The 15,167-nt window shown below is 33.4% G+C and overlaps 1 protein-coding gene across 3 annotated transcripts in view; it reads right to left on the reverse strand.

The window, feature by feature from the left end:
* Positions 1-15,167, reverse strand: part of ADAMTSL1 (ADAMTS like 1) — a 417,470-nt gene that overhangs the window by 300,250 nt on the left and 102,053 nt on the right. For all 3 annotated transcript variants that reach the window (XM_023943414.2, XM_023943413.2, XM_086867601.1), the window contains exon 2: positions 4,418-4,537. In XM_023943414.2, coding sequence (XP_023799182.2) covers positions 4,418-4,537 — 120 coding nt within the window. The remainder of the gene's footprint in view (positions 1-4,417; positions 4,538-15,167) is intronic.

Consider the following 15,167-nt stretch of genomic DNA (forward strand, 5'->3'; position numbering starts at 1 on the left):
ACCTACAAAAAGCAAATACAAGGTAATGCTAGTCAGAGGAATGCTCCTATCACCCAAGGATTTTTCTTTATCTGTCATGTCAGCAGCTGCAGGGGACAGTGCCTGTAATTCCTGTGGTCTGGTGATTTCCCATCCATGAGGAGTACAAATCTGGGTTCTTCAGCAACATTTTATAACCATTTAGAGATATGTGATCTTTAGCTGAGAAGCTTGGAAATTCCTTAATCAAAAGGCTGAAGATCTTCTACATTTGCATATAATATATTTAGAGTACAATATACTATTACAAATAATTCAGAATACAAAGGAAGAAAAAGTATGGCTTAAAAACAGAATAAATAAAATGTGCAGAATATTTATATTCTGAAAATTAATTGCACAAGCAATTAATTCTAAATATCAGAATCAACTGGGAAAAAAAATTTTACACATCTCGGTTTTCTTCATGCTTTACAGGGCTTGCTTTTCTTCTTACTTAATAATGATGTAGAGAATTTATAGTCAATAACTTTATCTCAAAATCAGACCTCAGCACAAAAAACTTTGGATTTAATCTGAGGTTTTAAAAAATTGTTCAGTAAAACATACTTTTCATAGAGTTACCTCAGAATTCCTGAGTACCCAAAAGTATCATCCCTGACTTGCAGGAATCATATAACTAGGAACTTCCCCAAAAATATAGGAGTATAATCCTTGAGACATTCTTTAAACTAGGAATTTCCTGAACCTTAAGTTTTTTGTCTAAATCCGTTATATTTTAAATTATTTTCCCTAGGTTCTTAAATGATTTTCAATATTTTTTCCCAGAAGCAGGAAAACACCATAATTTAGCAATTGTGAAATATACTTCAATGGCTTCCTTTGAATAATTTTGTTAGTGTAATCTCAGCTACTGACTTTGAACAAGACAGTAAATGATAAAAATATAAACCCTCCTCTGGCTTCTAGTAATTTTCTCCCTGACAAAAATGATGATGGAGCAACACCAATAAGCTTAGGGTTTAGTGCTTATATTGAAAGGGAAAGCAAGAAAATATGGCTATGTTTTCTGCAAGGCTGGAAATACAATTGAAAGATGTCAGATAAAAAAAAAGAAAATGTTACAAAGAAAATATTTCTGGGAGTCATTTTAATGACCAAGGTAAAGCCTCTACACAGGAAACCCATTTTTCATTGGACTGAATATCACAATCGAAGATATTTTGGCTAACCTGTACTTTTTAACACGACCTTGCAAACAATTGCTTAAAACTGACTTACAAGCAGGTATTCTATTTCCTCATGAAGCATCTTTAGCTTAGTAATTGTTTACTAGAAAACAAGAGATCTTTTGATCTCTCCAACTTTTGCAGAGAATTGCAAGGCATTGCCTTGCATCATTGCCAACAGGTTTTAATGCATAGACCCAGAAAGCTATATAAAGCTATATAAATCTGCTGGCTGACTGTGGCCATTCTGTCATACTATTCAAGACTTATCTGGTGCTTCTGTAAGTACATATCTTTGCCCAAACAGCTGTGGAGTTTACTACTCCACATAATTATGTATTACTTGTCAACAGCAGAAGTGAATCAATCACTTTGGATGCTCTCAGCAATGCCCAAAAATAGTGGCAACATAGTCTTTTTTAGAGGAGTGAGGATGCATACTTGAGAAAATATCTTAAAATTATAAATCATCTGCCTGAATTTTCTCAGAAAGCATCAAGTCAGTTCATGTCTTCATCAAGGGAAAATACAAAGTTTAAAGTCTTTTTAAATGATAATTAAGACGCTAGTTGTCCAGCATTTACTGTAGCTCTGTGTGCACACCAGTTTTGAAACGATGCAAACAGAAGACTCTACCTAATGTAAGTCACAGAACCTCTAAAAAGAACCAGAGTGGGAAATTTATTGGGGAAATATCATAAAAGAGGCTGTTTGTGTTTCATTTGTTAGAAAAACTGTTTTACATTGGTTTTCTCGTTAGATACACCATTAATTCACTTGAGATTACAGGAAATAAAGGGAATTTTTGACCCCAAAATACAGTTTGTTCTTTCTTTTCTAGAAAATTATACTCTATATCTGCTTCTATAACAATTTCTGTATCATTCCAGTTGAGTTCCTTGTAGCATTTTGTTGGATATCTTAATAATCAAGTATTTTGATTTGTAGATGCCTTCCCTGTTGTCTTTAGTTTGATACACAAAGATGCTGAGTCAGGACTGCATTTGAAGTCAATAGTTCCCCTCTCAATTTAGTGTTGTGTCATGTGAGGTAAATTGAAAAAAATGGATCCTTGTGTCTCAAAGCACTCAAGAAAAGTAGGTGTTTTTGACCTTAATGTCTACCTATGAACCTTTGAATCTACATCCATAAAATAGGAACAAAATCCTGTATATGGTACAGAGGTTTTTGAAAAACCAAATCACTAGTATTTATGGAGAAGGAATTTGGAGTAAGTGCCAAAGAAAAGCCCTAGTTGAAACTAGTGTCTGTCTTTGAAATAGACTACCTAGATTACAGTGAATTAGTCGCATATATTTAAAACATTTAAGCAAAATACCAAAAAGTTATTTCAAGTTCTTCCATACCACCTTTTGCCTACCAAATCAGTCATGCAGAGAAAAAGTTACGTGCTTCAGTAGTAGAAGATGGTATCACAGAGAGCTGAGGTTGCTAAAGTTCTGAAAGTCATATGTAAACATAGTTTGTAAGGTCATATTTTCTGGGCACTATTTAGTGTAGATCTGTTCACAAGCACTCTGAACTGCACAGAAAGATCATCACAGGAATGTCACAGGAATCATAAAAGTAATTAAAGAAAAAAGAACACTGCCTTGAAGTGAAATCTATGAATATTTTTCAGAGTACTTTCTGCTTGTATGAACATCAAACACTTTTAAACATGCATACAATTAGCACAACTCAGAAAAACAGCAAATCACAAGTCACAAGTATTGGTACCAGTACTGACAGAATTGTAATAAAGTGCCATTTTCTTCTCTGGACTACAGAAAATACATGATTTTAAAGAGGAACAATTACAGGCAACAATTACAATTACAGTACAAGCAATTCAATTTAAGCAGCAAAGCAGTTGCTTGATAAAATCCTGAACTGCTGTAAAATGACCTGAAATGGTAGAATAAAGTGTTGATTTTGACTGATCTGAAATTTCTTTTAGCAATAAAAAAGCACAAAGAGCAATTTGTCTGAGAGCAGATGGGTTACAAAAATAAAGTGGATTGTTTAATACCTTCACTACTTTGGATAACTGGTTTCATTGACCTGAGCAGTAAGACTTTTCGAAAGACATCCACCCCGTTCTTCTGAAGCCCTAGATCTACACACTCCCACCAATGATAATTGGATGACATTAATCTTCATGCACAAAGAAAGATAACTTAAGAAAGGTGAGACTTGATTTAAAAAGGGCTAAGCATGGCTATGCCATCACAAATCTCTAGACTCATTATCCTACAGAGTAAACAAATACTTAGTCCTATAAAGTATTTAATCCCTAAATACATCACTAATTCTTGGTTATATCAGATGCTAATGTGGCACTGCTTCTGCTAAACCTGGATCCTGGATCCATCCACTGACACCCTCCCCTCAGATACTCATATGTATTAATGAGATCCCCTCTTCATTGTCTCTTCTTAAGACTGAACAGGCTCAGCTCCCTCAGCCTTCCCTTGTAAGACAGATGGCCTACTACCTTAATCATCTTGATAGGGAAAATTTGCTGCAGCTTAAAATCAGCTGGCTTGTTTCTTTTCATATTAAAGCCTGATTAAGCATGACTCCCAAGTTATTTACTTCTACATTCTTTTCTTCAAAAATATCAGCTGCTAGAAAACATGGAATCCTGCAGACCTGAAATAAATACATTGCCAAGCATAAACAGAAGAGTGTGAAAATATCTTTTTCATGAAACTGTTTTCCCTGTTTATTACATTTCTTGGTACATTCAATGAAATGATTCCTTTCAAAGAGTTATATATATATTTTTTTACATAACCTATAAATTTATCTTTATTCATTCATATTTAATAAAAAATAATCTCCCTTTGCATGTACAAAGCAAACAATGGTAACAATTTAGACTGTCAAAATTCTAAGTAAGAAAAATTACCATTAGATAGCAAAAGACCTTTTTTTCAAGATAGCAAAAGATACCTTGTGTATCTTTTGAAAAAGTTCATCTTTAAATAATGAAAACTCATGCATTGCTAGCCATGAACGCTCTCTATGAACATGTCTTTATTACATGGAATTTAAAATATTTTTAGGGTAACATTTTTATGTTAAAAAATCTAATTTAATTACTTTTTATAGATTAATGAAGCAGAATGAAAGATCTATTACAAAAATCTGTATTCCTGCAAAACTTTCTTATAAAATATTATGGAATAATAGAAGGTTCCTACCGGGTCTTCTGTTTTGTGGTTATTCAGCAAATCAGATAGGAAATCATCGTGAAGACTTTCTCTCCGAATCAACGTAAATTCACGTAGGAAAACTGCTCCTTGATTTTGGTCTCCAAAAACCTAGAAGGAAAACATGATATTAGGAAATGCAAAATTTTAATTCTGTCATAGACATGACCCTAACATCCAGGCAAATAGATTAAAATTAGAATGGAAAGATTGGAAAATGGAAGATTAAAAGGCCCATTAAGGGTCCCGTGTCATCCACTTGTCTAACTAGATAGCATTTCCATTAATGAGAACACAGAAATGCATTTAAAAAATATCAGTACATTTATAAATAATTTCCATTTACATGAAATTCTGTTTTGGAAGAAGTTTAGTTTTATATCTATGGTTTATAAGACAGTCAACATTTAAAAACTCTTTTGTGAAATGAGTTAATATTTAAATTGTATTTTTACTTTTTGACACAGATTATGTTTGTCCAGAATTTTGTCTGCTCTATCATAAGAAGACAGAGCTTAAAACTTTGAAGGGACAGAAAAAAATTATTTATAAGTACTTTGGCTAGCAAACTCAAATATGCACATTCATTGAACATCATTTAAACTAACTTTACTATTGTTTCTAGGAATATATATATAAGCTACCTGAAAAACAGGTTGTTTCATCAGTAGCTGACTAACCAATTACTATCAAAATGTTCTAGGTACAATTAAGACATTTTTATAGATTTTATAAATAAATAATGAAAATAAATCCACATTCTTCAAGTTCTCACATCCATTTTTTCTTTGATTGTTCAAGCCATAGAACTTCCTTAGGTATAACATAAATCTCAAGTTTTGGAAACCAGTGAAATATCAGGGAAGGTTTTGGAACATATCAGAATATTATGGTTTCATTAGACTCCAAAGAATTCCAGTACAGGTGAAATACCCATAAAGATTTTTAACAACCAGGAATAGGAACTTCATTATTTCTGGAAATCTAGTAGATTTTTCAGTTACCAGCACTTCACAGCTTATTTGGTGGACCATTCAGTTTGAGAGAACGGTATGTTGTATCAAAATGACTAAGTAAGAATATTTTATTATTTGACAACAGTGACCACAACACTAGTGTGAATTAGGCAAACGCAGCTACCATAAATAATTTATTTATATGAGATTCTGACTTATGTTCCAGAAAAATAAAAAGTATATGTTTATGTTACCCATCTCAGAGGTGAATACTATACGGGATACTATAACATACATAATGAGGAACAGAGGATATCCTATTTCCTCATTAAGATAAGCACAGTACTTAGAAATGGACCATTTTTATTCACAAGAGCTGCAATTACTACCTTTTCCTAAGAAGAAAGTCCATGGTCTGTTGCTTTTATTATGACTATTTCTTTTATTCATCCTTCTGTATAGCCAGTTGCCATAGTTAAGCTGTCTCTGCTTACCCTAGTTGAGAAGCTCAAAGGGCCTGTGAGTAATATGACATTGTAGTGTCCAGTGGGAGAATGAAGCCCAGATTTGCCTTCCATTCCCTATAAGTGACATGGTATTGCTTTTTTGGAGGAGGCAATCCTCCCTGCCAGCTAGAAACTGAGATCAAGAGCTTCTGTAAAGCTAGGACAAGTATAATGGGCATCAAAGATGCATCTATTAAAGATCATCCATTAAAGATGAGTGTCAGTAAATTGCAATAATATCCTATAAGACTGTTTTCCATCTTTTGAATTTCCCTTGAAGCCTTGGCTATACATATATGGCCATTTCATTCTCTCAGGAAACCCATTTTCATCATAACATATTTCTCATCTATCTTAATTCAGTTTATGATCAGACAAGCTTAGAAACTATCTCCAAAAATACCCCAAAGCAGCCTTTCTTAAGGAGTGAGCAAATCATACAAAGAAATTGTGGTCTGGCAGAAATCTGACCTTTACCAGCAGCAGCCATAAGCATCAATATGTGACTTTTCAAGAATTTGCAAAACACTGTAAAAGAGGTTTCACTGGTGCACAAAAAAAAAGGCATATCATTGAAGTTTCTCAGCATGAGGAAGATATCTAGTATTCATTTGTTCAACTGAATTTGCAAAAGAACCTTTTATGAAATTGATGTGAGATAAAATTCCAGCAAATACTTAAGCAACAATGTTCTTTATTACTTTTTGGTTTCTATCTCTCTTAAATAAATACAAAACAACAATAACTCTCTTAAACAGTACAAAATCGTTCTATTAGATCCAGTGGTGTGAGTCCATATGGCATAAATCTTTGAGGAATCAGGCTGACATATACAGAATTAGAAAATAAAAGACCCAACTCAAAACAGCAGATGAAAGAATGTATCCCAGCCAACACAGTCTAAGCTTTTTTGCACTTTATTACTGTCTCACTGTGGAACTAGCTCCATTAATTTTTCTGTGACCAGCAATAAAATAAACTACTAATAATTATTGTTATCAAGGTGTAATAGTAATATTTTTCTGAATTCACAAGGTACAAGTCTAACAACACAGGCTTGGAATCTGATGCAAATGATCATAGTACCTTTGATATCACTTTTCGCAGCACAGATGAGGAGTTTCAAAGTACCTCATTCACAAAGCAGAAATATTGAATGTGGCCTCAAATATTTATAATTAACCATTTAGGCACATTCCATGAGTAGTTTCAAGGTGACAGTTGCTCTGTTGAAGCTTTTTGTATTTTGTATTTTCAAAGTCTAAAACACACAGAAATTTATAACTAACATCAAAACTAGAGGAAAAAAGATGTACCTGTGTATTAAAAATACTTCCTCTGATAAAATTGTTTTAAAACTCATATTCCTTTTGTTTTATTTTTTACCAAGGGGCCTCCTTTTGATAAGGAGAAGAGGATTACTTTGCCAACTATCACTATCAATATCTTGATTTTCTTGACAGAAACTAAAATGGAAATCATGACAGCAATTTAAGGTATTAAAGGAAAGAAATAGAAAAGGTAGCAGTGACATTTATAGTGAGGGATGAGGAATGCAGGCTTTTAACAAGCCAAGTTATTGTACATTGCCTTTTTTTTGGCTAAACTGCGCTTCAAACACCATAACAATTTGTACATGTATTTCAACTCTGAGTAACTCTCCATAAAACCTAACAACATTCCACTTTACTGCCCAAACTTCCAAGAGAAAGAGTGCCACACTTTTATATAGGTGACAAGAGCTTTACTGCATCCTTCAGCCCTGCCAATCACGCAAGAAGGAAAGGCATCCCAGAGGACTCAAAGGTATGTATAAGCAGCTGCTAGCTGTCAAACAAACTTGATTCCTACCACTGTTGCCTTAAGAAATGGTTTAACAAAATCTCACAGGGAATTCTGAAATAAGAAATTATTACCATTGTCTTTAATCTGCTCCACTTCTGTGCTGCAATGTTAATCCAAATTTACATTTTCTTTATTCTCCAAAATGAAATTAGAAGAGGCGTAAGTAGAGGGTACAAGTCCAATATCAGGACCCAAATTCAGAAACAATTATAGTCTGGCTCCAAATATAAATTCTGAAACCAGTTTGTCTTTAGCAAAGTCCATGTAAGAATTTAAAATACGCAGAAACATTACTGACAGATTCTGCCACTCTTAATCATTTTGAACACTTTTCATTCCTCCACGGAGACCCAGAAAACTATGCACAATTTAAAATCTACTCTGCATATCACCTTCTGGGAATTTCTTCATATGAGCACAATAATTTTTTAGGAGAAATATATATAATAGTATATCCTAAAAGACATACTACCCTATTTAATAAAACACATAATTCTCCAACTGCTATTTTTCCTTATTATATGTTTCAGAAATGTTCGAAATTCTCCAAATGAATTTTCTAAGTCCCCGTAGGAAAATATGCAGATTCAGGTGAACAGAGAGACTATGTCAGTGCATTTATAAAAGGGTTAAAAATTTTAGGTCTTTGCTGTCGTGCAGTCAACTCTCACTTTAAACCAAAGACTGGAAGAATCCATGTGAGAGAAAAAGTAGAATCCAAAGTAAAAATCTGATATTTAGACAGAGGTAGCAACAGCTTTAGCTGTTTTTTCTTTCTCGTTCATCATTTCTGTCTCATAGATTGGACCCTAGAGCTGTGAAGATGAGTGTTCTCCCCATGGAAAATCCCTTCCCTTCCACAAAATTTTATTTTTTTTTGTATTAGCTCAAGCAAATGGTTTTATTGCCAAAACAACAAGGACAACACAATAAAGCTTTTATTTTTCTTTTGTTTTTATGAGGTTAGAGAAGATGATATGTTTCATTTCTAGGCCACTGTAATAAAGCTAAAGAAAACTGTTGGCCTCCTTGATAAATCATCTACACGTGATGGCATTAAGCTCCCAGTGCTTAATGTCCTGTGACATTCCCGGTGCATCTGTGACAAATGTCACGTCATGTGAGTGTAGTTAGTTTTCATATGAGCCTCTCCATTACAGGTATGCTGGACAGTCACTCTCTGTTACTGGTATGCTAGAGTGGTGTCACTATACAGAAAATATTTATTACTATGTAATATGTGAGTTATGGAAGGAAGAATAAAACTCAGGCGATTGTACACACAACTCTCATGCAGTCACAATGAATAGAGAGGGCATAAGAAAGTAGTCAGATTCTCAGCAGATGAACTGTGGTCAGTCCTTCACCTTCAATTCTTTATTACCCTTGGCAAAGATTCAGCACCTCCACTGAAGGAGAAGAGACTGTCCCACACCTAAGCTAACTGCTGTCAGCACATTTCTTTGTCTTTCCTATAAGTGAGGTTTGAAGGGAAGTTCTCTTTGTTAATGTAAATTTTTTTTTTTTTTTTAAGGTAACCTTTAGAGGTTAGTTTAACAGCTTTTCTATTTGTGGGTAGATAATATCTTATTCTTGCCTTACAACCCTTAGATTTTATGGCTTTGATTCTCAGCTTGCTAACTGTCTTTCAAATGGAAGAAACGGTTGTCTAGATTTATGAACTAAATCAATTCTAAGCCAACATTTTGAACTAACTGGAGTATCTTCTTCTGATAGTTCAAAATAGGACTGCATGTCCTGGACAGGAAAAGAGAAAGAAAGATACAAGAAGTCTTTAACTCCGTGGAAAACAATTTTTTTCTGAGATCTGATTATCAAGAATATTGCTTTCTGATTCCAGTCTTTTCAAACACTTTTTTATCAAAAAATGATAAAATTATAGTTTCTGAATTAATAGCCAGTATGTTAGGAAGTTGGCTACTGTTTTTAGTGGGTTTGTAGGTTTAGAGTTTTTAAAGAGAGAACGATGTTCTTGTTTGGCTTTTCTAAAGGTACTCACATAGTGCCTTGTAAAATACAAGCCCAAATACCAATGTATTTCCCAAGGGAATGTTTTATTCAAAGGGGAAATGTTCCCACCAGAAATCTTTTTGCTAGTCTCGAAATATATTTAATCTTTTTTTCTTTCCTCCTTGCCTTTCCACAGAGACTGAATTCACTATTATCTTAATGGAAATATCCTGACTTCTTTTAAAGCTCTGTGAAGGGAATGTGGGTTTGTTTGCTAATTATTTTCAGTTCTTAAACAACCACAAAAGCAGAGTCTGGTTAAAGTTTTCATTGAAGGTATTATTTAAGCTCCATTTCAGTCTCTCATTATAAATGAACAAAAGAAACAAAAAGTAATTTGCCCACAAGAATTACAGCTTGAAGTGTCCTTCAGACAAAACCGCCAGCTACTAACATCCTCAACAGACATTAGCAATGATGAGGATAAATTTGTAAAGCATGCACACGCCTACACTTGACCCACAGTGTACCAACAAGAGAGAAAGCCAATATGGCCCCACTAAATAGAGATGCAAAAATGCAGAATGCACAAAAACACAGGAATTATCCTGCAGCCAAGCAACAGGATAGCCAAAAAAAAAAAACAAACATAAAGTGGAGAATGAACAAGAAAAAAAGAAAAAAAAAGAAAAAGCAGACAGTGGGAATAAAAAAAGGTGACACCCAATAGAAGCAAAAAAACTAAAGCTATAGAATTCCTTTAAAATCCTGCTGATTAGAACCTTCTTTCTGGCTGTAGTTAGCACAAAATGCATTAAGGTTAAAAAGCTTCATGACAGGAACTGAAATTATACTTCAGAACATTACCTAGTTTCTAATTTAATGGATAAATAGGAAATATTTAGATGGGCATGGCTTCTTATTGTCATGAAAGTTACTTTTTTAAAAAAAATACAAATTTCTACTGCAATTTGAGTAAGATTGTTTATAAGGTTTAAATAGATTTGCTTTCCAAAACAAGCCAAATTAATACTGTTATTCAAAATACTTGAAAACAAACACAGAAATTTCTATGATACCAAATTAAACATAACCAAAAAATGAGATCTGAAGAATTCATTTTCTGCTGTTTCTTTCATTGCCTTACTTGGTTGACCATGAACTGGTACAGAATGGTTAACTCAACTGTCATTATTTCTAAGCTGCATCTGTTTTAAATGGCCAGAATTAGTATGTGCCATGCAAGAATATGGAGCAAGTAATAGCTTTAGAAATCATTCTACAAGCCTCACTATGTAAATTTATCAATGTGCCTTGTCACTGATCTGCACTATTTTCCTATGGGCCAGAATAGACCACACACTATGTCAAATTGCATGAACAAATAATCCTCTGAGATTAGCAAGATCAGTCATTCCCAAATGCCATCTAATCAACAGTAAAAGATTTCAAATTATTATTGGCATGAAAGTAAGCATAAAATAAGACTTAATACTGTTTTGCAACATATAGTGCAATTAAGTGTACTTAATTTATCACAATTTAAGTACAGTTTACAATTTAAGCTGTACTTAAATTATTACAATTTATTTATCTTGTTTTTGACCATATTAGAAAAAAAAGGATAGTAATGCAACTTTCCCAAAGTGAGAAAATAAGAAATGACAGATATGAATTCAGAAAAATAATGGAATTTATAATTCAATTTAATCCAGAGACTAAATAATTTAAAGAAGTCATTATTTTTCTTCCTCTTTGAATCCCATTGCTCTGAAGGGGTTTTTTTTTATTTCATCTATGGGATCCCCTTGGCTTCCTTGAATTTTCTGGTTTGGAAGAAGATGGCAAGGTCTTCAGAATCACTTCATCAAACTTCCTGGGAATTCTAAGCATTGAATATTTTCCTTATGAAAATAAAACTTCACAATTATAATCTTCACATTTTCTTCAGAACCTGAATTTTGGGCTTTTGTGACACAGGACTGATAAGCATCACTTTTAAACAAAGGTATTGAATACTCATTTGGCTTCTTCTATTCAATGTTAAATGTTTTTATGTTAGAGAATAAGGACCTCTGTACAAATTCACTTAGTCAACATTAAGGACATTGTCTCAAATCCTACTGACATTTAGTAAGTAGTTCAACTACTTGCAGTGGAAGATCCTGAATATTTATTTTTTTTATCCTATCATATTATTTCAAAATAAGGAAAGTAACGTAAATCATCACATAGGATTACTTATGAAAACAATAGTTTATTACTGTCTTGTCATACAGTCGTGCCTCTGACCACCTCTTCTTTATTAGGAACTAGAATTTCAGGAGTGATCAGATTGCTAATGGCTATTACCCACATAGTATTTTCTGCTGATCAAATCTTACAGTATTTACAGCAATCTAGTTACTTCAAATAGCTAATACAGTAGCAGAAAACAGTAGTAATGCTATCTTTATGAGTTTTTGTTCAGTTAAGTAGGTTTCAGTGACTTTTTCACAACAAAGCACTGCATACTCCATTTATTCAAGATGAGTATGCATTTTCTTGGCTGGGTTGCCAAACTACCATTGTTTCCATCAATACAATGACTAGTTTTGTTTGTATTTCATCACCAGATTCATAAGTTTTTGTGACAGCTTGCAAAATACTGAAGTAGAAGCCATGATTTTCTTATGTCTGTGAAATATTAAGTCATCCAGTAGTAAGATTATGAGAAAAAGTAGCTCGATGGCATGAGATTGTTTGTATGGCTTTACACTGTGAGTGTCATTTTAATAAAAGACTTGATTTATAGATTCTAAGAAATCTTTTTCTTCGAGTTGTATTTTAGTTTAGAGATACTCTCCATGAAATCTGTGGTTCTTGTAGATGCATATTTACCTTCTGTGCCAGTTTGTAGTAGAATATCTGATACAATTAAAAGTATAAAATGCGTGGCATTTCTTCCTATTCAGAAGACTGAATGCAGGCCCTTGTAAGGAGAGAAGGAAAGATCCTCAGATCTCAAATAGAGTGTACTCAGCCACAGTATATTCAAAGAAAGGAAAATGAGGTGCTATTTCAACACATGAAACATGTTTACCATGATAAAAAGAGCAAAAATATCTTTGAATGTATCATGCTTTACACCGCCTGATTTAATCACACAAAGGCATCATGATTCTGGAAGACAGTTGTGGTCTTTAAGACACAATGTAAGAATATTTTTGCTAACAAAAATTTAAATTGTTTAAAATTAAATTTTAAGTCTGTTGATACAATGTATCTTATGCTCTGATACCTTCAGTAGCAAAGTAAACACTGAGCTGAACTTTTTTTAGAGTTTCACATCTCAAGAATAGAAACAGAACTGTGTTTTCTGGCTCCCACAAGACAATTTTTTACATCTTTCTCATAGTCTTCAAGTCTAAGGAGCAAATAATTATGGGCTGTTGGAGGCTGGAATACAGACTATGTGCCCTTGTTTTTGAAACTTAGTTATAAGATCTAGAAAAACACTGCATGTTTTCATGGTGATACATGAAAACAAATGTTAAAGTTAGATAGAAAAAAGCTAAAAGTGTAAGTGTATAGATTAGAAAGTTTTTTTAAATCACTGGATGAAAAAATTAGTTTAGAGAATAGGAGACAAGATGGAGGATTTAGGGTGTTGTCCCTTGCCCCTTCTTCTTTCTTCTTCATGTTCTTCTCCTAGAAGTTTTTGGGTAATAGTAAGTGATTGGATAGAAAATGCCGCAGTGCATCACAGAGGTGATGGGTCATTGGGTCATTAAGAAAAATAATATACGTGTCTATTGTTAATTGGGTAAAAATAGGTATAAAGATAAAAGAACTGCGTAGTTCGGGGCCATTTTGTGCGTCAGACACGAAGTGTGCCACAAGGCTTTGTTTGCACCATCAGAAGAAAGAAATGTACCAGATTGCAAAGATTAACCTTGTGTAGCCAGCCTGGAGAGACCTGCTAAGTTTTGTGATCACCTGTTAATAAACACGAGAAGCAAGATTCTAACAAGCTTGAGAGTTTTCTTCAAATCATAAGAACTGAGATAAGCAGGGCTCCCCACAAGGGAGGATCCCAAAAGAATTCAGTCCAAAAGAAGCTGAGAAATCCAAGAATAAAAGGAACAATACAGAAGAGATGCAGCAGAAACAGAGAAACAGAAAAAGGATTTTTTAGAGAGAAGTTATAATGGGCATTTTCTGTGTCTCCACAGGAGTACCTCCTGTGGCGATTGTAGTCACAGGCACATCTTGATGAAGGACATTATTTCATGTAAATAATTTCTGAGATAAAAAGTTTCATGCTTCTCCATTTACACTCTAGAAAAAGGCAGCTGATTTTATGGATGACAATGAAAAAATTTGTGACTCCAAATCTTAGAGTAGCAAATCGAGATACAATACATAATAGCTGCCAAAGAGCTCTCAGTACTTCCTTAGTCTAATGCCACCATCATCCATCTCCTTGGCATTCTGGTAACGCACAGCAGCAAGGAAAGCAGGAAGAATGAACTCTCAAACAATGGTAATTGAAATTACGTATGAAAACACAGATAAACAATTCTCACTGTAGTTGAGAGGCTTACTCTTCTTTTGGTCTCAGAATCCAAACAAACCAAAAGTCAGAAAACACAATTCAAACGAAGTAATTAAAAAGCATCCATGAAATGACCAGTACAGTTCTAGAATTCTTTCAAACACAAGGAGTCTATGTACCCAGAAACACTGTATTTTAGTTATGTTATATGTTCCCTGTATTGAGATAATAAGGAAACAGAGGAACAGGAAGGCAGTAGGAGTAGGCAAACATAGCATTATTACAGGATATTGTTATTGTTACAATTAATAGATTTGGAAAGGAAAAAGACAACATATATCACATATAATATATATATATATTTATATTTTATATTAAAATATATTCCCTAAGGTATTTTTTTGCCAATTTGAATTTGTATCCTTACAATCATGTTTGTTCTAACTCTATTAGCATTCAAAATGTTGCTTTATTCTTTATTTATAAATTTTGATTTATTTAATTTCATATTTATATTTATATTTTTTTTTTTTAATTAAGAAAATTCTTAGATTTGCCATATATGAGCCTTTTCTTGCTTTTTTCCAAGTAACTTCAACTAATTTTTAACCAGCTGCTAGCAATCTTTAACAAACTCTAAATACGTATTGGTAAATTCTTGAATTAATTCTTATTCCTCAATGCCTTAATAAATTAGTACATTGAAGGACAAAATCACTGAGCGTGAGACTATGGTGACACTTGGAACAACAAAAAAGCTGGATGACACTGAAAAGATGTGCTTTTGGATGACCTGCAAGCAAACAACAAAACAGATTGAACAAACCATTTGCTGCCCAAAAACTGGTGAAGCAATGACGGTTTCTAAAATATTATTAAACAGCCTATAGAAGATGAAGTAATTGTCTCTGAAGTAAATTGTTGCA

The sequence above is a fragment of the Cyanistes caeruleus genome, chromosome Z, assembly GCF_971803275.1.
Source record: "Cyanistes caeruleus chromosome Z, bCyaCae1.hap1.1, whole genome shotgun sequence".
Lineage (NCBI taxonomy): Eukaryota > Metazoa > Chordata > Aves > Passeriformes > Paridae > Cyanistes > Cyanistes caeruleus.